We start from the raw sequence: 22979 nt of genomic DNA, 5'->3' as shown, positions 1-22979 counted from the left end.
TTGCAGAATAAAAATGGCTCAGATCCATCTTACATTGTGAGTTTGACCTCCTACCACCTCAACCAGAGAAAATGTATAATTCAGCAAGGAGAAGCCTCTCTCTTCACATTGTATATTTATAACCTTTGTTGTGAATTTTTTTGTTGAGATGGAAGGGCTTTCAGTCCACTTGGACAAGCAACTCTGCTGTTCTGCTGTCAGCCAGGCAGGTGTCTCTGTTTTGGGGATGGGGAAGGCAGCGTGAGAAGCAGCAAACTTTCATTTCAGCACTGCTGCAATCTGTGTTCCTGCCTGTCATAAAGTTCCTTTACCTTTAAGAAAGTTAAAGTTGCTGGGGTCTCCTGGGAGTCTTTTCTCTTGACCAATTATCGGTCATTGCTGAGAATTGACAGCAGTTTTAGCCATTGAAAAGTAGAATCAACTCGTGAACCCCACCTTAAAGTGTACACCCAGAAGTCTGTGGTGCTCTTTTGTTTTCCTGACTGTGAAGGGTGGCGGAGCTCCGGCTGGCCTCCGGTTCCCTGCCCAAGCCATGCGGCCGGGCGGGGGCCGGGCCGGGCCCGCCGCGTCTCTCGTCTCCCGGCCGGGAGATGAGGCTTGCCCCGAGCTAGGTCGGGCTGGGCCGGGCTCGGCCCGATCTCTGGTTCAGCTAGAGGGTTTGCTGTAACTACATTCACTAGAAAACTGCTGAGTGAAAGAGGAAAGGAACTCTGAGCCTGCAGCAAGCAAAGACAGAGACCACGCTCTCTAAAAGCAGCTATGAAGAACTTTCCAGCGCAGACGGCTCTAGCTCCTGTTCAGCAGAGATCACCGAACCATCTACAAAAGCTTGGGCAAGATTTTAACTCTTCCTTATCCAGATGAGACTTGCGGATTAATCTTTTCATCCAGAGAGAGAAAAGGAGAGTGATCAACATGAAAAGAGACTTTATAAACTACTAGTGGCAAGAAAGAAAAGAGACTTCAAGAAAGGTAGAGAATTAAGGAGATGCTTTAATTAAGCTGAAATATCTTTCTGTTAAAACTATGGAAATGGACAATGAAGTCTTGAGAAAAACCCCTTTAATTCATAATAGAGTATGGAGAGGAATAAGGTGTTCAAAGTGTAAATTTAAGTAATAAGTGAAGTAATTGTGGTATAGTGAAGTGCTGAGAAATTTGAAGCCTTGAGAGGCAATGAGAAAAACTGTTTCTTAGTGAAGCTCACAGAAGCAGATGAAGAATACTTTTTTTGCCTTTGACTAACTTATCCTTAAAAATGCTATCTTCAAACTCATGACCCATAACACATTTTCAGTGATGTAGAATGGGAGGGGTGGGCTTTAATAACAGTAGCTCTGAGCAGCTGATATCAGAGAAACGAGAAACTATAACAAAAATAGTTTTCTTGTGACAAACTCCATAAATTAACAGAAAGGAACTTCTGTTTCTCTACAGAAACTGAGGAAAAGACTATGGAAAGAATTAGAACTGTTTAAACCATCAAAATTATACAGTTTTTGTCTCTGTTGTCATGTAAACAAAAGAATAGTGAGCAGTGAGAAATGAAAAGGTTTTTTCTAAAAGTTTATTCTGGTGTTCTTATTCTTGTAGTTTGTCAATAAACTCTTCTTTATTCCTTTTAAGTTTTATGCCTGGTTTGCTCTTATTTTAATCCATATCTCACAGCAAGAAATAAATAATTCCTTTTTTCCCCTTTTTGTTAATTACTGGTTTAAAACCACGACACTGCCTTGGCATATCTCAGTCAAGCCTCTGCAAGCACCTGAGCTTTATGTTGAGTGATCCAGCTCCCAAAGAGCACTCTTCTGGGGCAGACCAAAGCCTCCAGTATTCTATTTAGGTACGATATTTAACAAACACAATAGGTATTATTTGTAAACACTATCATAACACTAATTAACTTCTTTGTAAACACTAATAACACTCAGTGTCTGTTCAGTTACCAAAATTAGTGAATGTATCCTAACCAGAGCATTAAAAAAGATAAAATCAAGATAGTATTTTCTCATATATTTATTCCTGAAGTGTGGTTACACTGATAGTGGTTAGTATACTTCCTAGTGTAAAGCACTAGGAAAAGAACTTCAATGGACATTAAATTTCTTGCTTCAAACAAAGTAAGATGGTTATTGTGTTTATGTGTCTTACTTCTACATTGTTGAAGCAATAGAGAAAACAGTTTGATTCAATTGATTACCTTGTGTTGTGGAAGCAGGAGCCAAATTTGCTTGACTTGTGAAATCCAGAGAGGCCACAGATGTCAACTGGTGCGCTAAAGACAGTTTTCATAGTATCACATTTAGTCAATAGATTCTTTAGAAAATAATGTTAATAAATCACAAAACAACCTAGATCAAAGAGCTTGCGGTAGCTGTTGGGTAAATGCAGACAGTGCAGCAGAAATCCTGCTGTGGGAGTTAAGGCTAAATGCTCAAAACACATTTCTCAACTCCAGTGGGCACTTGCAGGTAGCTGATGTTACCAATGCTGACCCTTTCCTGCTGGCTGGCTGCAGACATTGCTTACTTGTGCTTTTATACACAGGGTTCAGTTTGACTGCTGGGGCTAGACCGTGCACTTGGATGTGGTGATCCCCAGCTGTGCCAGGGCCTTGCCAGAAATGGTCCATGAGCACAGGCCACAGCCATGTCAGCCCAGGAGATCACCTGCTCTTGCAAGTTTTCCTCTCAATTGATGCAGATAGCTTTATGTAATTATCCATATCCATGTTCTGGTAAAACACAGTCAGTTATATAATTAATGAATGGGAATGATGCCCTGCTGTTGGGTCGAGGAAAAGTGATGACTTTAACTTTTCTATCACATGCACCTCTCTGTCACAATAGGACAAATTAATTTACAGTTTTATAGGCATATTATTCCATTTTATAAAAATACATAAGGATGATATATAATCAGCATGCCATTTTACGTGCTGTCCTAACATGGCAGTTTTAGCAAGATTTCTGTCAGATCTCAGCTTGGGTAACCTCACAAATTCCCAAGCAGCAGCACATTGGTGCTGTCAGTACAGAGCACACTGACCTTTGCCTGTCACACCTCTGACTCTGTCTGCATGACATTTAGGCAGTGGTCAAGTAGAGAACCTACATATATTGAGTAAGTAATAAAGTATTTTTTCCCCTTACCTGAGGCTGCCATGACAGGTGATGTAAGTGTTGAATTATCAAAGCTTATAACAAATCAAAGCTAACATTCAGCATGAGAAAACTGTTTATTCTGCTTTAGGAAAGTGGGTGATTGAAAGGTTCCGGAGCAAGAAAGTGTATCACACCAAATTTCCAAATAATCTTTCCATGCACAGCTCAGCCAAGTAGTCCAAAAGGAAACATGCAGTACCTGAGGTCACTGCGCTGAGAAATCCCTAGGGAAACAAAGGTTTTGGGGGAAAATACTTTGGAGCCGCTGGCACCTCAACTTAAAACCCAGAAATGAATCACATGGGTTTATTCCATACAGAGAGGTGTACCGTATTAGCACAGACACTGAAATAACATTTATGACCTGGTGGTGGCAGCTGCACAGTTTCATCCATGAGGCACTTCAGAGGCTGCAACTCTGGGAGGAAATTTCAGAGACACCCTGCACTGAAATGTTGTTGTAGTTTAAGGTCTGGCGGTTCAGAAGATTTCGGGATGTTATGGAAAGTTAGTAAATCCCCCCCTCTCTGTTATGATAGTAAAGCCTCCTGCAATTAGCCAATAGCACCTAACAGTGACAAAAGCAGATGGGAGTAACACAATGACCCTAGGTTATAAAATGTTAAATTCCCCTGCAATAAACGCCATATTCGCCATCCATCACATTGGTGCTGTGGGTTATGGTCCGTGTGGCCAAGGAGAGCCACCGTGCTGGCTCTGACCAGGGTGCTTGCCTTGCTTGAAAACTGACAAAAAGTGCTCACTGAGTTCTCAAGAAGAGGAGGGGGAATTATTCTTTCTAATTAAAAACTGTTAACCACACAGGCTAGCTCAGCAAAGACACCATCCTGCCCAAGCAGCATATATGTCCTGAGATGTCTGTTTTCTTTCTTTTTTTTTTTTTCCTAGCAGGAGAGGAGAAGTACTCCCTGAGTAGGCCAGGAGGATGGATTGTGTCCCCCAAAGAGGTCCATGAAGGAAGTGATCTATTAAATCTCCCACACTTCATTAGAAAAACAGGTCTGGGAAGGCAGCCAGACGGTGCCTCTGCCTGGTCAGGCACGTGTGGGGGTGTTGGGTGGGACTGCAGGCTGGGTGTTAGCACAGGCAGGTAACCCAGCTGCTCTCCAGCTGCTTTTCTGTGCTGACACTTGGACTGCTGCTCTGCCATTTGCATTTCAGCCTAGCCTTGCCTGCCCTAACAGGGATTTCCCAGCGGCTGGCTGACATAAAGGCCTCCTTACCAAAGGTGCAGCAGGTGTGAAGACCAGAGCAGTGAGGCTCTTTGAGATGTGCCTGGCTCCTGGAGGGTTCTGCAGAGCGTGCAAGGTGAAGCAGGGGGTGGCCTGATGCAAGCTGCTAGGCTTCCTTTGAGAGCTCACCTTGCAGAGGAAAAAGTCTGCCTCTTTCAGGCCCCCCCAGTATCTGGGATGGTTTTCTGGTGCCAATGGGGTATTGGCTGAGCCTCCAGGGCCTGCTACAACCTGCGCTTGCAGAAGTTTTTGCCCCACAAAACCCATACTTTTTCATGCCATTTCCTTACAGCATTTCTCTGACACACTCATGTAACCCCCTGCTAAAATGCAGCTGCCTCCCATGCAGAGCAGAGCAAAGCAAACTGCTCCAGGAGAGATGTTTCCAAAGGGCTTCAGCTGAGGTGTGGAGAGAACATTTATCTGTCTGCAATAAGCTGATAGTAAGGCAAACTTGCAGGGGAAGAGCAGGGATTTACCAAATTTACACAAATTAAGAAACATCCTATCAGTTCTTTAACATCACGAAAGTGTTGAGGATTTTGGCTCTGTACTTAAGCAGAAGGTAGAGCCATTAACAGGGCTGTTACTTTTAATTATTAGTTCAGTACTGAAAGAGCCATATTCGAATGCCAGCTGAAGCATCAGAAATAACATTAAGTGCCCCTCCAGGCTGGAGTTTAATTATGCTTGGTCTTAATTATAATAGATTACATCACCAAAATATTGTTTTATAGTATTTTCTCTGAAGTCAAAGCTGCAGAAAGGGATTCCTTACTACCCATTTAGAGTAGTAAGTGCTACAACAGCTTTAGGACTTTAGAAATGCACCTCAAACACAACTTAAATTATTTTATTCTCTAATTTATCCTACCATCTGAAACTGTGGTAGTAAAAATTTCATTTGAGGCTTCATCAGACTTATTGCCTGTGAAGGAAAAAAAAAAGAAAGATTAAAGCAGTTCTTAAAAGCAGTTATAAAGGCTGAAAATTTAGTTTGGGCTTGTGTCATACTATGCACCTTCGCAGAAGGTATGGATGAGAATTAATTTAATTCTTTCCTTTCTGTCACATCTAAATACTTTAACATTTTTATACAGAGTGGATCTATCTTGGCATAGCCTGCAGGCAAGAACATAGACTGCTTTAATTGACAGCTCTTCGATGTGAATACATTTCTAGAAAACTGCAAATTGAGGGAAATGAGTCATTTTTGAGAAAAAAAAAATATGATTTATCTCCCTTCCCTCTGAAGCTATGTTTCCAGAGGAGTAAGCTGTGGCTTTTGCTGCAGCCTTACTTTGTGGAAAAACATATCAATAGGAATATACACAACCACAAGAGAACCCAGCTGAGCTGCAAGTAGTTGCCACAGCAGGTGATGTGCCCCCAGATGCTGTTAAGGGGTCAGCAGCTCAGTTGTATTGTCTGTGCAGCAGGGAGCATACATCAAAAAAAAAAATTAAAAAGGTATAAATATGCATTTGCACCTGAAGAGGAGACATGCACAGGAGGGTGCTGAAGGAAATCTGTCTGCCCTCACCAGTCACCCTGCATCCTCAGAGGTGCTGAAAACTGTACTGCCAAGTTGCCTGCTTTCACCAAAAATACAGGACAGTATTTCTCCCCACTTCCCCAGTCATGTAGCTAATTCTTAAAGTACAGGTTATAGGGGAGTTTCTCCACTATCCACAGAGGTGCAGTCTTTTGCATGTTTTACTGAAGGTGTATAACATAGCCCTGAGTCTGAGGATTTGATTTCCCAGGGAGCCACAAGTGCTCTGTGAGAAACACATGATTATAATAGCTCACTGGTGCCATGTGGCTATGCTAGAGTATTTTTGGGTATGGGAAGTACAGCAAGATTCTGCCTAAACAAACGAGTGTCTTCTGCTTGAGCAGGAGTTTCTTAGCTCATTCAGAGGCTTGAGCAAAGATTTGAGCCATAAAACCTGCCAGAGAGTTCAAGCTGCATGATGAACTTGTACAATAAAGCTTCTATAGTGCTGGCATTTCTTCAACATTTTAAATAACAAGAGAATACATGTGTTTGTTGTTCTTAACATTTTAGGTGTGTCCCATCTATGACAAACCTACCAAAGGAAACAAATATTTCTTCTGATGAAATATTCCTTGTTTCATTTCCCAGAAAGGAAAACAGACACACACATGAGAATGTCTTATGTGTCTCATGGGTCCCTTGTAGCATCAGTGTTGATCTCAACTCATAGAAACCTTCACTGTCTTGCAAGTCTTCTTGTACCACAGAAATTTCTTAGGGAGAGAAAAAAAAAGAGAAGACCCTCTTGTTACTCTCCAAACTCTTAAGTCAGAGCTGTGCAAAATACTGGTTGTGGAAAGCAGGCTCATATAGCCACAGGTTTCTTTGCTGAGACACTGTCAAAGATTTGGCAAGAATGGTGTGGTCATGCCAAACCATAGTTCCCATCTCTGGCAGGGGGCTCTGGTCACAGCCATTTGCCTCCTGTTTCTTTTGAGGAGGCCTGGTGCTCCCCTCTTTAGCCAGATAGACACCTACAGGTTCCCTGTGGCAGGAGTGGATACCAGTCATGATTTTCCCTGGGGACCACTCCTGCTGTTTCCCCATGGGCAGGTTGCTTTACCTCCAGGCTTCTCCATCAGGCGCGCTCTGTCCATGTACCACAGAAGGCTTGGCTTGTGAAACGCCTTCCTCACAACACAGCTCACATTGGGCTGTGGGGCAGCACAAGGCAGTGGTTAGCTTACATATATATATATACACACACATATATGTACACATGTTGGGTGAGCCTCTGACATTTCCCTCCTGGCTGCCAGCTCCCAAACTCCTATATAGACAGTACTTGTTTACTCACAATCCTGCTCTGGAAGGAAGCACTTGCTTCCTCTTTATTGTGTTTCTTTCCCACTCCCTTCATTTTTCTGACTGCAGACACTGTTGAATGAGAGCCCAGGGTTGTTGCCCTGGGTGTCAGGACTCCAACCCCCTCCAGTCCTGTGCTGTGGCTGGAGAGATGTAGAGGGACCTCCAAACTCCTGCTGACAGCAACAAACACTCACATGGAAAAACACTGGAATTTGTAAAGGGCACAGTGTGTGTGAGGAGAATGAGACTTTCTAATTGCCATGTAAATCCTTTCTTCATTAGGCAGATAAAGAGACAATTGGCATGAAAAGCACTGCCTAGCACAATATGTTGAATTTACAAAATTTCTAGCAGACCTTTCTAGTAGACATAATATGTAAGAGATTTCCAGAAATCACAAGGAATTGATACTTTAGATGCAGTAGCCCTCATTCTATGCCAGTTGTTCCAAAGATCTGTGCTTGTGCTCTGTTTAATTTCCCAGCAAACAATAGATGGGCAGGACCTCAATATCAAGGCTAGATGAAGAGTTGGGCACTAGCAGGGTGAGAGGTCTCATCCTCACGCTGCCTAGACGTTCCCAAGTATGTTTATTTAGCAGGTTATGACACTGCTAAGTACTAAACACTGTCAGAAGAGAAATGGCCTTGTTCTTTTCAACAGAAGAAAAAAACATGTGCTACTCATGCAGCACAAACCTCTCTTGCTCCCTCATTTAAAGAAAATGGTTCCCACATTTAGCTGAAAGCAAGCTTGATGTATTGAAGCCAGCAGAAATCAAGCATTCAGTAGGAAGACTGAAACTATCCAGCTGAAACTCTTTCCCTGCCATGGTAAACAACACCTGAGCTTGTAGTGCAATTGCTTTCTCCTATTTTCCTCTTCATTATTCCCTTATTTTTCAGGCACTTCTATGGAATATTACTTTATAAATTCTTCCTATGAAGAAATACAAATCCAATATCATCACTAGATCTAAGCCCTGCAAAAAAAGGCAGAAAAGTGAAGTAAAGAAGTCAGTGTTTGTTTGGAGGTGAAGAACAGACAGAGGCTCTTGGGCTAGTTTCTATTGGCCAGTCCTGTGATAGCAGCACCCCTTGCTCTGTTCAGCAGGACAATGCAGACAAAAGTCTGCAAGGTCTAACACCACACCCAGAAATAGGTCACCAGGAAAATCATACCAGTTTGCAGAAGCAAATGACTCATGGATTGTGTGGGTGGTTATGGATAGTACAAGGTTCTGCCTGCCCACAAGCTCTGTTTCCAAGTAAAAACTTCTTGATTTGAGATACTTTCAGATCAAAAGCTTTAACTTGGAGAGATGGAGCTGGAAGCAAAGCACCATAGCTAATAGCCAGAGAGGTTTGCTAGTCAGCCATATGAGCCATAAATACGTTTTGTGCCAAGCATGGCCAGTGCAATTCAGCAGACTTTTAGGTTTCACCATTACCAAAACTAGAAGAGAGGCCCACACAACTGAGAAGTCCTTAGCTAGCTCTGGTTTGTGCTCACTGCTGAGGGGTGGGAGTTGCTTAGAGGAAAGGGCACGAGCACCTCATGTTAACTCCATGCCTTGCCTGCTGCCCTGTGAGCTCAGTTTGGAGGTCCCTCCTATGCCAGATTCAGCTCAGCTTGCCTGGCCCTGCTGGGGTGGCATGGTGACAGTCACAGGCATCGCTCTTTGCTCCAAAATTGCTCACCTTCTGTGAAATGCTGGCTGAGCCCTCCTGCAGGCTAATGAAGATCTCAGGGTAAGCTGGAAAGCAAACATAAATGTATTAGTGAAATGGACACCGCAGATCACAGTAACAGCTTCTAATAACACTTAACAGCCTTGTTTCATACGAAGAGTGGAAATTAAATCCTACCTCCAGCCATAAGTCAAGCAAGATAAAAGTGTGCACAGCTGCAATTTGAGGTCAAGGAAGTGGTTTACAAGACTGTATCAGCAGCTATTGCCGCAGGATTCAGGATGCGTTTCACCGCCTACCCCAGCTAGGTTTGGGTGGCTTTGCTGGGGAAACAAACTGAAACCATCCTGCAGTCACAGCTTTGGCAGCAGAGACACCCTTCCTAGCCCCATGAAATCAAACACACCCCAGCTGCTGGCTCCTCTGTGTGCTTGCCAAAGGTATCTCCAAAGGCTTTAGCTATCCCCCAAAATGCAGATTGATTTTGGGTGCCAGCTACCCTCCTGCTGTTGCCTGGACAGATGCGTGACAGTGTCCACCACAGATGTTTCCTGCCTTGCCAGGAAGCCCCAAGCCTGCCCTCACAGCAGAGCAGCAGGGCACTGATGACCACATCCACATGAAACAAAAAACTGTTTTCTTCTGGTTTTGCAGCATTTTGGTTCTGGGCACAGCTGACTGTATAAAGCAATCAGGTACTGTAAGCCTCTCTAAACTACATTTCTAAATTAGCCATTGGGATGCCTGGTTTGGAACAGTATTGATGGACTTGTAAAGTAAGGACTATTGAAACTGTAAATATATAACAGATTTCAAAAGCCTCAGATAAATTTGGCTTCTGGCCCTTTCTGAGCCTGAATCTGGACTGGAAAGAAGTGCTCTCCATGAATTGTCACAGTTGGCTCTCTGTGACCTGGGACCGGCCCGGCCGGGCGGTGTGGCAAAAATAAAGAGACAGGTACGATGGAGTGCCAAAGATAGATTTTAATGTTCATAGAGACTGCACTGTCTGAGGGGCTGCATCCAAAGACCTGGGGCATGATTAACCCAGCTGTACAAAGGAGTATCTGAGGGCAAAGGTCCGATCACAAACACAGGACAGGGTTTTGACCTTAAAAGTCTAATGCAGGAAGACTCCATCAGCATCTCCCAAGCACCCTGCCTCCCAAGGGCTTCAGGTTTATTCCCTACATCCAGGAACCCGGCCCAGGGCATGATCTTTCCCAGATGATCTGGTTCCCACACTGAATTACTTAGGAGATCAGAATTCTTTATCTTTCCAACCTAAACCTTGCTTTAATCTCTACTGTTAAAATAATTTTTTCTTAATTTTTCCTAATTTTTCATGTTGATTGATATAGGACCACCTCAGTTAATTACATTCCCCCATGAGGTGAACTTTTCAGGTTTCCCTGTTGTTTTATACAGCTAAGCCACCAAGGACTCTCCTAACTTTATTTTTAATTTCCACTTTTCTTCCTGATGTTACTGATGGATTCTGCCTGGGCATGACTTACATTTAATTTTCATGGCCTTATAGTTTTCTGGACCTATGGTATTTTTTTTGAGTGGAATTTCCTGGTTTTTAAATCCCTTCTGGGTTTTGGGTTTTTCTGCTTTTTTGGAGGGTGGGTTGGGGCAGGGGTTATAGATTCTTCTTCTCAGGAAATGAGTGTTCTAAGATTTCATTCTTTCCTCTTTTCCAAAATCATACAGATGGTAGTTGGGAGCTGGCAGAAGACAGACTTTTTCAGATACAGGGAAAAGTCTGGTAAACTGGATCTACTAATCCCTGCAGAAGTTGGGTGGGAGGCTAAATCATGTCTAGTGCATGCTCTTCCTTTTGTTTTTTTGACGAGAATGTTCCACACCTGTATTAAGCGCTGCTTTCTCAGATGTGTTTCCTGGGTAGCTGTTCTGGCAGGCAGCTCTCATGCATAGCTCTGAATGGTCTAATAGATGTTTTCCAATTAACATCTCAGCCCCTGTTAACACTTTGACATCCATTTGTCTTGCTAGGATATTTACCAATGTTTTGGATCTAGCAGAAATTCAATATTTAGTTCAGTAGTTTCTGCTGCTGAGCTTTTATTCTTACAAAAAGGAGAAATCAATATTTGGCAAAGCTAGACATGAAAAGGCCATACCTTTTCACAGAAACTTGTATCTAAAAGATCTCTATTCTAGAAGAGAAATATCTTGAAGTATTTCAATCCAAAAGCACCCTCTTAAGAAAAGCTATCTTGATTGAATGTCTGTTTTTACCCAGTATACCAAGACTCTCAACTTCCTTGAGAGATCTTTTCATGCCTTCTCCATCATTTCTGGTCCAATCCTCAGCCCCACTTGGGCCACCTCAAGCAACTGTGAGGGAGCACCCCTGAGACTTGTCCTGTCTCTGCTGTGTTTAGCCCTGCCTGAAGTGTTTTTCAGAGGGATCCTTCATGAGGAGTTTCCCACAGGCACCCTCTCCTCCTGTCCATTGCAGCTCTGTGCTGCAATAGCTGCCTGCCCTTCTTGCCCTACTTTTAAGCCACCCAGCCTGAGGGGGTCAATTGCATGAGTGTTTGGGTGACAGTGGAGATGCTGGCTTGCCAAGATGGGAAAACTTCCTCAGGTTTCAACTGGCCTTTTTTCCCTATCTGTGTCCTTGCTGATGGCCAGGATGACAGATATAACCAACATAAGGTACTGTTGATTTTGTTTACATACACTATCTTCAGGTTCTGTCCCACCCATTTGAGGCTGGATCTAACTGCCAGAACACAAATATTCATTTCTTTATTCTCTGCTCAGCAGAAGGAGCAAGAGAGGTGCTGCCATCTGAAAGGGTTCTTTGTCCCCTCATATCATCTAGAGAGTGCTGGATCATCCTGGGCAGTGTCTCTGCCAGGACTGGCTTGGGACAGGCCCTAAGCCCTCTGCTCTAGGTGTCCCCTCCTGCTGCAGCACAAGAGAATAAATGGAGAAAGGCTGGGATGGTGCAATCATAAGGGGCATGACTTCAGCAAATGGTAATAGGAAAGAGTGAGACAGGATGCAAAATAGTTATTTCACCTGCAAAATTCAGACATGAAAGGGTTAGGAGCACAAGTGCACATTTCCTCTGACTGGTGGACTTTACTTACCTGAGGTCTGAGAGACTTTCCTCAGCACCCACTGCAAACCTCGGGGCTCTCAGGGAGCCCCTGCACCCAGCTCTGCCCTTGGGAGCCCTGTGAGAGGGGCTGGTGGAACAGCACCCTGGTCCAAGCCAGCCAGCACTTACTGGGAAATGCAGACTGTTCACCACCAAGGACACAGCTGCTCTCTCTAGTTTGCCTCTCTACCCTGCTGTACTGATATTTTGATTGGGTTCATACACAGCTAAGCACACAATCTTGCGGTAATTCTGAGAAAAAGCCAAATAAACAACCTTTTAGTAAGAGACACACAAATCTAGGGAAAAGCATCAGCAGTGATGGAAGAGAGTTTGTTCTGGTATATTAGTATCCTTGAATGATTACCCAGGTAACACTGTTGCTATTTGAGAAATGTTGATTTTAAAAGGTGTCTGAATCATGCAAATGCAAGAGTAGGTTTCAGATCATTAACTTCTATTTTTATTTCTTTTACACCAGTGACCAACAGTCCCTAGACACATTTTGATTTTCTTTTTAGCTGCTCCCTGTTGAACCTTTCTTTGAATTCAGAACATCAGCCTTGAATGGCCATGCCATCCTCAAGCTGTGGGCTTCCTTGGACAATCAGCTACAGTCAAAGGACTGTTGACAGGCCCAGTCTTTAACACTCATTTACTTCTGGAGCTTTGGAAATATGTTTTCCAGACAAACTGATCTCTGAAGAGAAAACAAAGCCTGGTTTTCAAGTGGGCAGCAATTTTCTGATTCAGTTGTACCTTAGTGATTGTAGAGCAGGTCCTAAGACACTTGAAAGGGAACAAGGCAAGTAACTAAAGATGGGGAAAGCTTACGAATGAAATGCCAGCTCACATGTTTGCAGTACTCAGGTTCTGCCACTCCTGACCAATCTGAGACCCCCAACAGGACCCTCATTTCCAGAGCCAGAGCCTTTGGCAGCTGAATTTCACATGCCTTTGAGGATGTGATTTTGCTACAACTGCAGTCCCAAACTGTTTACTGAATTTTGGCCATGATTTCCTAACCACAGACAGCATGGCCATTGGGACACAGAAATCTTGATGACCAGTGTGCTTCCCTGTAACCCACAAAATCCCAACATAAGCTACACATCAGGGAAGATTCTTGCCATGTGCATGGCAGTGAGACTGATGTATGTGCAATGAATTTACTATTTTTTCCTGCCAGAAACTGAAAGAATGGACTCAAATTCTTCTAAGAACTCCAGGGTTATTTACTAACATTTTAGGTCATCGCAGCTGAAAAAGTAACAAGGTAAATATATTTATATTCAAAAAAACCCAGTGTCTGTCAGAAGTTATTGGCTTCAGAACCAGACAGGAGTTTCACCTGTCCAAGTGCAAGGCAGCAGGCTGTTGGCATAAGCCCCTTACCAAATACTTTCACAGTGGTGCTGCTCTTCTGGACTCTCTCTGGGTGGTACAGCACATGGCAGTGCCATCATCAGTGATTTTGGTGGGGAAAACCTTTAGGATGTTATTCAAACCCAGGAGGACTCTTTGCCTGTACAGCACGCTGCTCTTCCTGTACACAGCAGGACAAGAGGGCTCCTTGGTCACAAGTTCCTCTTTCCTCCCATTTTCACCCCATGTATAGAAAAACTCACAAAATTGTCAAGTCCAGACACACATACACAGAGAAATATTTTTGTAAGCCATATTCCCAGTATGAAAAGCTTCCCTTGCACATTGTGTAGCAGTAAGTGGACATCTGCTACATTTGAGGTTTTTTTCCCAAATATATTCTCTCTCAGAGCTTCAATACCATGAGCAGTCATCATCTTGACAATAAAATATGGAATAAATAGCTGTGTCTTTTGAGTCCTGATCTCTGTAGCCTGCAGAGAGAGCAACAGAGGTGCTTTCTCACTGCACCAGTCTTTAAGTTATGCTGAACATCCCATACATATTAAATACAACTGAAATTTCAAGGAAAACTTTGCTCTTTTAGAATTTTAAGTAGAAAAACCTGATAATAATGACTAAAATTTATCTCTCTCATTGTCTGTGTGGCAGCCACCCTTGGCTATAAGTACAGCCAGCATGTCCAGGACATCTGTGCCTCAGAACATATTTGCAAGCTTTACTCTGTATGGTACATGGCAACCCACATCTATCATTGTGTTGGTTTATGTGTTGGGGTTTTTTTTGTTTTTTTTCCCTTTCCTCTGCTACTTTGTGGAGTGAACTGTCAAAACTGATGTAGTAAAGGTAAGGGTGTTTCCTACAAAAAAAAATTAAATTTTATTGTTAAGAATGACCCTCATGAGGGAGATCTAAATAGATAATGAACCAGGACAGAAGGTTAAAAACCTAAACTATTTGAAAGTCACCTTTAAGGAAATCCTCAACAGTTACAGCTTTTCAGTGACAACATATATAAATGAGCAGGCAAAGCTCAAGGACACTGCTCACTGATACTTATCTCTACACGCTGAAATTAATGCTAAAAGGTTACGTTAGAACATGAATATAAATATTTATCCAGAAAGTGAGATAAAGAACAAAAATACAGCAAGCTTCATAGCTGACAGAAAATTGCTTAAAAATAGTTTTTCATGTGGTTACCTTCATAACTGGGTTTGCATGTTTTCTGTGGCATCTGTGACACAGAGGTTCACAAAACCAAACCCACTAGCCATTACCTTCCTTTTCTATGTCAAAGCAGCCTGATATCTCACTACCCTACACAGTAACCATGTATTTTTCAGATACTGAAGTTTCACTACAGAAAAACTTGCTGGAAATCCAATACAAGAAATATTTTAGTTTTATTATATTAACCACTATCCCTAGACCTGCTCTGTATGTGCTCCTGAAAAATTCAAAGCAATTAAGATGGAATTTTTCCTCTTTGTTTCTTTATCATCTATCATTTGCAGTGTATATTTTCCAACCCTATACAACCTATACTTTCCCCTTTATTACCACAGTCCAATATGACTGATAAGTTTTTTAGCAAATTCTGCAGGCAGGACACAGTAGAGTAGAACATTTTCATTTCAATCTGCAAAAATACCCTGTAGTTCTTTCTGAACTTTATATCTGAGATGAAAAATACTCACCACTAGCCATTTCAAAGGATAAGTGGACAAATTTTCTAAGGTCGCGTCCTCGAGGCATAGAATTTCTAAAGTCTGCTTTAAACCACACTTTCTTCTGGTAATGCCTCTCCTCTTTTGTTATTGGAACAACAACAAAACCCAAGAAGGAAAATCAGAAACATGATGTTTGTTGTGCTTTGAAAACCAATGCTGACTAGTCTTCTAGTCAAGTGATGTATTAAGTTTTAACTTTTATATTTTTCATATTCTGTGGTGCCTAGGTGTGTAATTTTAAACTTCATGTTAAGTGTTAGTGAGCTTCCTTCACAGAGTAGGTAGAGAAAACAATTCCTTTTCCAGTTTGATACCAAGGACAATTGTTACAAGTTTCAGGCCCAAAAGCCTAAGCAGCAGTGGACTGAAGAGAGAAAACAAGAACAATGGGACTTCATAACCTGAAGCAGTGATTGGACAATTAACCCTGATATGTAGATGGACCATAACTTATAAAAATGTGAGACCTCGTGACCAGTTGTCCATTTTGTGACCATTTTTAGGTCCATCTTGGGTGTAGCCCTGGCCAGGCTCTTGTACTGCCCAAGGTGTATCCTTTAAGGCCTTTCAATAAATACCTGCTATTCTTAACTCTGCCTAGCCTCTGTTCTAGGCCAGCCTTCTCCAGGCATCACAAGGAACAGGCACTTTTTGATTTAGAAGGGAACTGTGATTTTTAACCATTACCCTTAGACACATTTTTTAAATGAAAGCCCTGAATCTGATTCTCGTTGCAGTTTCATGACTCAATTCACAGCGTTACCTGAATTTTTTGACAATTCTTAAAAAAGCTTTTCTTAACTGCAGGATCACGATGTCTCCTTTCAGAGCTGAGAATTATTTGAAGCTTCAATTTTTATCTTACATTTTTTTTTTTTCTGTGGCAATAAACCTTCACATCAATTTTGTGCACCTCTATTTCCTTTTCTCTGAAGATATCTGCAGACCTTCTTTTCACTAAGCAAGCTATTCAGTGATGTCAGGTTAAGATTAACCCTGTTTTTCAGTGTAAGTGTTCCTTTTGTTATTCTCCAACCTGCCCACTACTAGAAAACTCGTCACTCTTTTCTCTCTCATCCATTTCAAAAGCCATTTCACCATCTCCTACCCTACCCATGCTCAATCCAGGCCTCCATCCAGCTGTGGAGGCGGGGCAGAGTGGTGCAGTGAACAGTGCACTGCTGTGGTCCAGATATTGGGTCTGTGAGTGTGTATTTAATCAGGAAGAGCAGTGGTAATGGGTGGGAGATGCTGAGTGCCGTGGTCAGCACTGACCTCTCCGACCACATCCTGTGTGTGACACATCCTGCCATCCTCCCTGTCCTCAGACCTGCCCTCCCTCTTCCTTGGAGCCAAGGCACCAGCACACACCACAGTGAAAGTCCTCACCTCTGCTCCCCTGGTAGCTCTGGCATGCATGTTGAGATAGAACAGATATGTATTTCATTTATTTCCTGTCTTGAGGGGTGTGTGAATATCCAGCTCTCCCAGACTGCCATGTTATTTGTCAATGGGGACTTTCTGGTGACTGTAACTTCCTTTGTACCTGGCACCTAAGCACAGAGCAGTGGTGCCAGCACACAGCCTGCGCCACAGAGACATGAAGAAAGGCAGTGCCCTGAGCTGTGCCCAGGACAGCCAGCAGCAGAAGCAGCTTTCCCCCACTGTCCCTGAGAGTGAAAAACCTGAGGAGCCAGCTCTCGCAGCAGGACAGAGTACAGAAGCCCTGATGGTGCTGGACAGTGCAGAGAGGATAAAGAAAGGACAAAGCAAATCTATAGTTTCTCCAGGAACAAAACTGTACAGAGGATTTTGCTGGGACAAACCACCATGCAAAAGTTCTGTGCAGAATACAACAAGCCTGGAGATGAGTAATCATCCCAAGAGTTCAGTCTGGAAACAGCTTCTGCCTACTCTCACAGTCACATGTCCCAGCTGCTTGCTTCCCCCTCTCATTTCTGATTCCCATCTCCTTTAACAGCCTGTTGGCTAAAGTCCTGTGTGTGTGTGTGTCTGTCTGTCCTATGAAGGACATAGGACATCTGCTGCTCTGTGAGCTTTTTACAAGTTGAATGCATCTAGATTCACTTCATTTTGATGTAAATGAAAACTGTACTTCATCATAGACTATCACCTTTACCCATCCCGCTCACAGGCTGGATTAAGTTTTTTTGCCTTCTTTTGAGTCAAAGTGGTTCATTACAAAAGAAATGTTTACCTTAAATCACAAACCTGCGAAAGGTAGCAAACTCCACCTTTTAGTTCTCTCTAGCAAGCAGTCATCAGTAGCACAGCTTGCTACATCTCGTAGTTACTGAAAAAAGCCACAGTGATGCTGATATGAACAAGAGCTGCCCACACTCTAGACAGCAATCAAACCTGTCTGTATCAACCAAGGGCAAGAGAAAAGAAGCAATGCTTGATTAGCACAGTTACTGCACCAAGCAAGAGACAGAGAAACTTTGCATGAAGAACAGAAATGTGGGAGGGTTTCATAGGGTTACTAGCATGGTTTGTACCTCACTGCACTCCCCTTGATCCCTCTGCCCTGTAGAGCACAAGGAAACTCCAAAATGGCAGCCTACCACAGCACACCCCCCTCTGCTGCAGAGTGGCAGCTTCAGCTTTGTCTGGCCTTAAAAACACAATTACTCAGTGTGTACTGTTTAAACGCACCCATCCTCTGTGAGCTGGGCAGAGCTGCTGGCTCTCACTTTGCCTCTGCGAGCTCATCAGGGCAGGCAGGTGCTGCAGGCTTGTCCCAGGTGAGTCTCCAGGATAACAGAACCAAGAAAAATGCTTGGAGCCACTTCCATGCAGGATCCATCAGTGTTAAACATCCCTGAGTATGAGTCTTACACAGGACCTCCTCTTGCTACAGAAGCAACATGGTCCAGCTTGGGGACTACCAGTCTGGCCTTGAGATGTAGGTGAAAGGGCAGTGGGAGCACACCAAAATACCCCTAAAATAATCTGCACCCACCCTGCTCCTAACACTTGAATGCCTGATATGTCTACAGCATGTTGGCCTTGCAGCTCTGAACTGAAACAGTGCCAGGCTTGTTGCATTTACTCTAATCCTTCTTGAGTTGTTAGCAGAAACCTGGGTCAGAAAGAGGTTTCTGGGGTTATCAAATCCAGTTCTCCATGTGCACAACAACAAGCTTGCTCAACACCCCCGCCAAGTTCCATCTTCCCAGCAGTTTGGGCTTTTGCCCTCACTGCTGACACTAAATAACTGTGCCCAAAGTTGCTACACTGACAGTTGCCACTGTTGTTTAATTTGTTGTCAAATCCATTCTCATCTGATTTAAATAAATTTGTTCCTTTACCAGGATAATTTAAATATCCTCGCTGGAGTTCACACTCTCCCCTGAGGCTTACTTACCGAGAGCAGTCGTGCTGCTTTCCAGCTTCCTTTTGCCTGACAAGCAGTCAAATCTCCATTCCTGTGATTCTCCTGAGCAATTCCCTGCTTTGCTCCAGTGTATTTTTGGCGGTGGGGATACACATCCTTCCATGGAGCTAACACCCAGCATGCCCTGCAGATGCCAGCCCTCAGCCCCCATCAGACAAGGGTGCTTTCTCTTTCACTGGTGCCCAGTGCTGCACACCCACAGCAGCAGCACAGCATGGTTTGAAGATCCAACATAGTTTGAAGATCCAACATCCTTAGTCCCACCATACCCTGACCTGCTCATCTAGTCTCCTTCACAACGTTTCTCCAAAATGAAAATGCAGAAACTGCCACCTCACCACCTTTTTTTCATTTTACTATGTAACTTTTTACTCCACCAAAGAAATAAGGTTTCCTAATCACGAGTTGGATAAAACAACTAAAGAGATAAATAAACAGCTAGATAAATAGTAAACTGTATAAGCAACGTTCAGCAGCACCACTGTAAATCCCAAACAAGTCACTATCACCAACCAGGAAGTGTTCATCTGTCCTGATCCTTTCCCCCACCCCGTCAGGAGACAGCAAAATCTCATTTGCAATCACTTACCTTCTGCCTTGACAGTAAGTTGAATTTTTGCAGCCTTTGTCCCATATGGGTAAGTAGCAAAAGTGCATTCGTACTGCCCACTAAGGGACACAGTAACATTTTCCAGATGCAGAGCCCACCAATTGCATTCAGAGGTGGCACTTGGATTGGTGAAACAGAAGGACCCTGTGCCATCTCCACCGCAGCACCTCCTTGTGCTGAAGGACACAGAGAAGTTGTAAGGAGCCTCAGAAAACGTGAAGTAATGGGTGCCATAGGTGGGGTGAAATACAGCTATTTTGGTAGATGGGCTGCCATCAGTCTTGGACCATTGTGTCTGTATGATGTGGGTGGAGGGTGGTTTTGGGAACACGCACAGCAGGGTCACATCAGCACCTGGCAGAGCATGGACCACTTCCCTCTGGGTAATGACATCTGCAGTCTGGCCTTAAAAACAAACAGGACCATTTTCAGTGCAAGTAATGTTTAAACAAAGCTTTTCCTGATCCATCTTTGACATGATTCGGTGCCATAGACAACTATAAAGACCCTACTACTGTAACCACAGGCAAGAAGCTTTAGGGTAAATCTCTACCAGTACAGACTGCAGAGAGAAAACTGGGAGAGCAAATGCATGTGTGTCTGGAAGAGGCCAGGGAGGTTCTGTCACACGTGGGAGAGAAATGAGAGCTCTGAGGGCCTCTGTGGAAATGAAAATCTTTCAAGTAATACAAATAAAGCAGAAGCTGGGCACAGTTATTCCCCAGTTCTTTTTGCAAGAACAAATAAGCTATTCCCACTGGCTAATTCCCTGCACCATCCCTTGCCCATTGCTTTTGTAGCTTCAGCAGAGAAAGCTGTTCTCTGTGTTATTAAACAGCTCCTGCATGTCCTAAATGAGTGTCTGTCTCAGTGTCAGAGCAAGCTGCTCTGGTGTGTGTGGTTTCTTCCTCAATTAATTCCATAAAGCAGGTGGCAGTCCTTAGTGTGCCATATAAAGGAGTAATGGATCGATGAAATGAGGGGCTTTCAGCAGGAGCCTGTGCCACTTGGTTTTGCTGCTGTTGTAGTAGAATTGATTTATATCCCTTTCTCCTTCCTATGAGTAGGAGCCTTGCAGTCCCCAAACCCCTGAATGCAGGGCACTGACAAATTCAAGGAGATGAATAATTTATGGAGGGGGTTGTTGCAGTGAGACGAGTAATCAATCACTCCCATAGAGCCGTACACAAAAAGTCCCTTTTCCAAAAGGACATGAGGGTCCACAGAATAAAATGAATTGTGCAGTTGTCCTTAGGTACAGACTTGTGCCCACTGCTCACCTTCTTTATATGAAAAAGCCAGGTACCAATTCCTTTGCTTTGACATTTGCTGTGCTGTGTGTGCTACACAGCTCTGGGGCAGCTGAGCCAGGGGTGCCCCACCAGGGCTCGGGCACCCTCAGTTGTGCTGCAGAGTGCCCCACGCTCCCCCAGCTCAGCCAGGAGCCAGGCAGGGACCCTGAGCACCCTCAGCTCTGGCTTGACAGGGTCAAGGCACAAGGGCAGAGTGACACATCCCCACAGAGCTGGCTCTGATTTGGTACCTGTCCACTGACGGGTGACATGGACACTGGAGACTAGAGTGTGCAGAGCAAAGCTACTGAATGGCCATGGCCAACATTAATCTCTGCTGCTTCATTGCTGCATGTGTTCTGCTCATCTTTTATTCTAAAGAATGTGATGATACAAGAGGGTAAATAAAAATAAACCTGAATGACAAGTCTCACAGCCTTGTGCTGTGAGAAAAATTACTAAAACTATTTTTGTTAGTCCAAGGAGACTGTTATTATAGGAAAAGTCTGATTTCACCACAAGTTTTTCATCAGTAAAAGTTAAGGAAAAAGCAATTAGGAATCTTGCAATCAAAGACTAAGACTTACAAAGATTTATTATCAAACAAAAGACACACAGCATTTTTTCTCTCATATTCATGCTAATGCTGCCTTAGGTCTAAGGATCATATACAGAATGCCTCTGAAAGATCACTTAAGGAATTTATATTAAGTTGAAAAAGTTATATATGTAGAAACAACATTTTAATTTGCATTATTTCTTAGTAGCCTAGCACATTAGATTATTTTAACTGAAAATATTTTGTGCAAAAGTGTTCTTAACTTTTTGCTAGCTTCTCAATATAAGTAATCTCACTTTATATAAATTTTATTTTTCAAAACCAAATAATGTCCATAAGTGCCTACCTGTGCTCCAAGTGAAATTTCTTAGAATAATTCCCAGACATTTAGGTGATCTCCACAAAGGGCACAGAGGCCTCCACTTTCACCTTTGAGGGACTTCAGTGAGGATTTCATCTTCAGGGTAAACAAAAACCCCAATTCCAATTTTTATGTAATTGCTATTTTTTTCTTACATGAACATGTTTTGAGACTTCTATTACTTTGAACTTGAGATTTTCTATTTTCTATGAATACACATATGAATTATTTTTATTTGAAGAACCAGTTTTCCTCAGTGATGTAGAAAGAGCAACCTATGCCAGATTGTGAGATGCATCCTTCTATGCTAGTCAAATATATGCAGTTTTTCCCTTCTTAACTGGAAAATTTGGTATCCTACAAAATTGCTCTTCCTAGCTGGTAATAACTATTCTTGTGTTTATCACGGTCAGAATTTTGAAGGGGTGGGGGTTTGTGAACATCATCCTTTTTCTTAGTTTTCCTCAGACTGCTTTTGGTTTAAATTCCCTCTGACAGAGGTGCAGCTCTCCTTAGTCAACTTTTCTGAGTATTTTACTTGAATGACAAACTTGTTTCTCGAGATGTTAGGCACATAGGGCTAGGTGGAGAAGAGGAAGGGAAAATCTGTTTAAGGGGTTGCACCTGTACAATTTACTCTTGTCTTGAATTATTTAAATTCTTCCTCTCTGCATACACAGGTATGTAAGACAGAGACAGAGAGGTATTTTTTATTTTCCCATTGAATGCAGTTTTCCTTTTGGCCCATTTGAGAGGGGCACACATTGCCCTAACTTCAAGTGAGCTCATTCCAGTGATTATTTTGGCAGGTTAGGCATATTGAATTAAATAATCTGCTAGTCGGCACACCATTTAATCCCTACTATCTGCACATTGTAACTAGGGTTATTAGAAAGTTATCAGGAAATAGAAAATCATTGCCAGTAGCTACAGCTCACCTTAGTGAGACCCATTAATCCACCACCCTCCATCATAAACTGAGTCAAGGTGTCCCCCTGACACTCTTACCTGTGACACAGGGCACTGAGAGCAAACAAAAGAGAGAGAAGAGCCACCTTTCTTTCATCTCTTTGCTTGATGAAGTTCTGGTGAGCATGTAGCTCTCTTGGTGCTCCCTCAGAAGAGGAAGTTGAAGTGGCCTGCCCCGTGCAGACAGGCAGATGTGCAGCGCAGTCACTCAGCATGACTTCTAAGAAATGCTTCATTAAACTGAAAGCCTCAGTTTCCTGCCAGAGTGATAAAATAAGTACATCTTGTGAAACCTTTAAGACAAAAACATTACCTACATTTTTGCCCATGCTGAAAACCAATTATTTTTCCTTTGTCTTTTCAGATTAACTCAGAGTAAGCAGTTTACTGGTTTACACACTCTCAAAAACATGCCAGGTACCTAAGTCTGAATATACAGTTTTTGGGGATATGGTTTAGGGGTGATTATGGTGGTGCCAGGTTAGCTGTTGGAATTTTCTCGAAGGTCTCTTCCAACCCTGCTGATTCTGTATGT

The 22979-nt window shown here is 43.0% G+C and overlaps 1 protein-coding gene across 2 annotated transcripts in view; it reads right to left on the bottom strand.

Moving 5' to 3' along the window:
- Positions 1–22604, bottom strand: part of CD96 (CD96 molecule) — a 29746-nt gene extending 7142 nt beyond the window's left edge. For both annotated transcript variants that reach the window (XM_058850034.1, XM_058850044.1), the window contains exons 1-7: positions 22484–22604; positions 19243–19668; positions 8987–9042; positions 7042–7132; positions 6515–6691; positions 5292–5345; positions 2201–2275 (exon numbers count right to left, since the gene is read on the bottom strand). In XM_058850034.1, the coding sequence (XP_058706017.1) occupies positions 2201–2275; positions 5292–5345; positions 6515–6691; positions 7042–7132; positions 8987–9042; positions 19243–19668; positions 22484–22571 (967 nt within the window). In that variant the 5' untranslated portion in view covers positions 22572–22604. The remainder of the gene's footprint in view (positions 1–2200; positions 2276–5291; positions 5346–6514; positions 6692–7041; positions 7133–8986; positions 9043–19242; positions 19669–22483) is intronic.
- Positions 22605–22979: the final 375 nt, after the last annotated feature.

This window comes from Poecile atricapillus, chromosome 1 (genome assembly GCF_030490865.1).
Source record: "Poecile atricapillus isolate bPoeAtr1 chromosome 1, bPoeAtr1.hap1, whole genome shotgun sequence".
In the NCBI taxonomy this organism is placed as follows: domain Eukaryota; kingdom Metazoa; phylum Chordata; class Aves; order Passeriformes; family Paridae; genus Poecile; species Poecile atricapillus.
The sequence above is the reverse complement of the archived record's forward strand: the minus strand, read 5'-3'. Positions and strand labels throughout refer to the sequence as shown.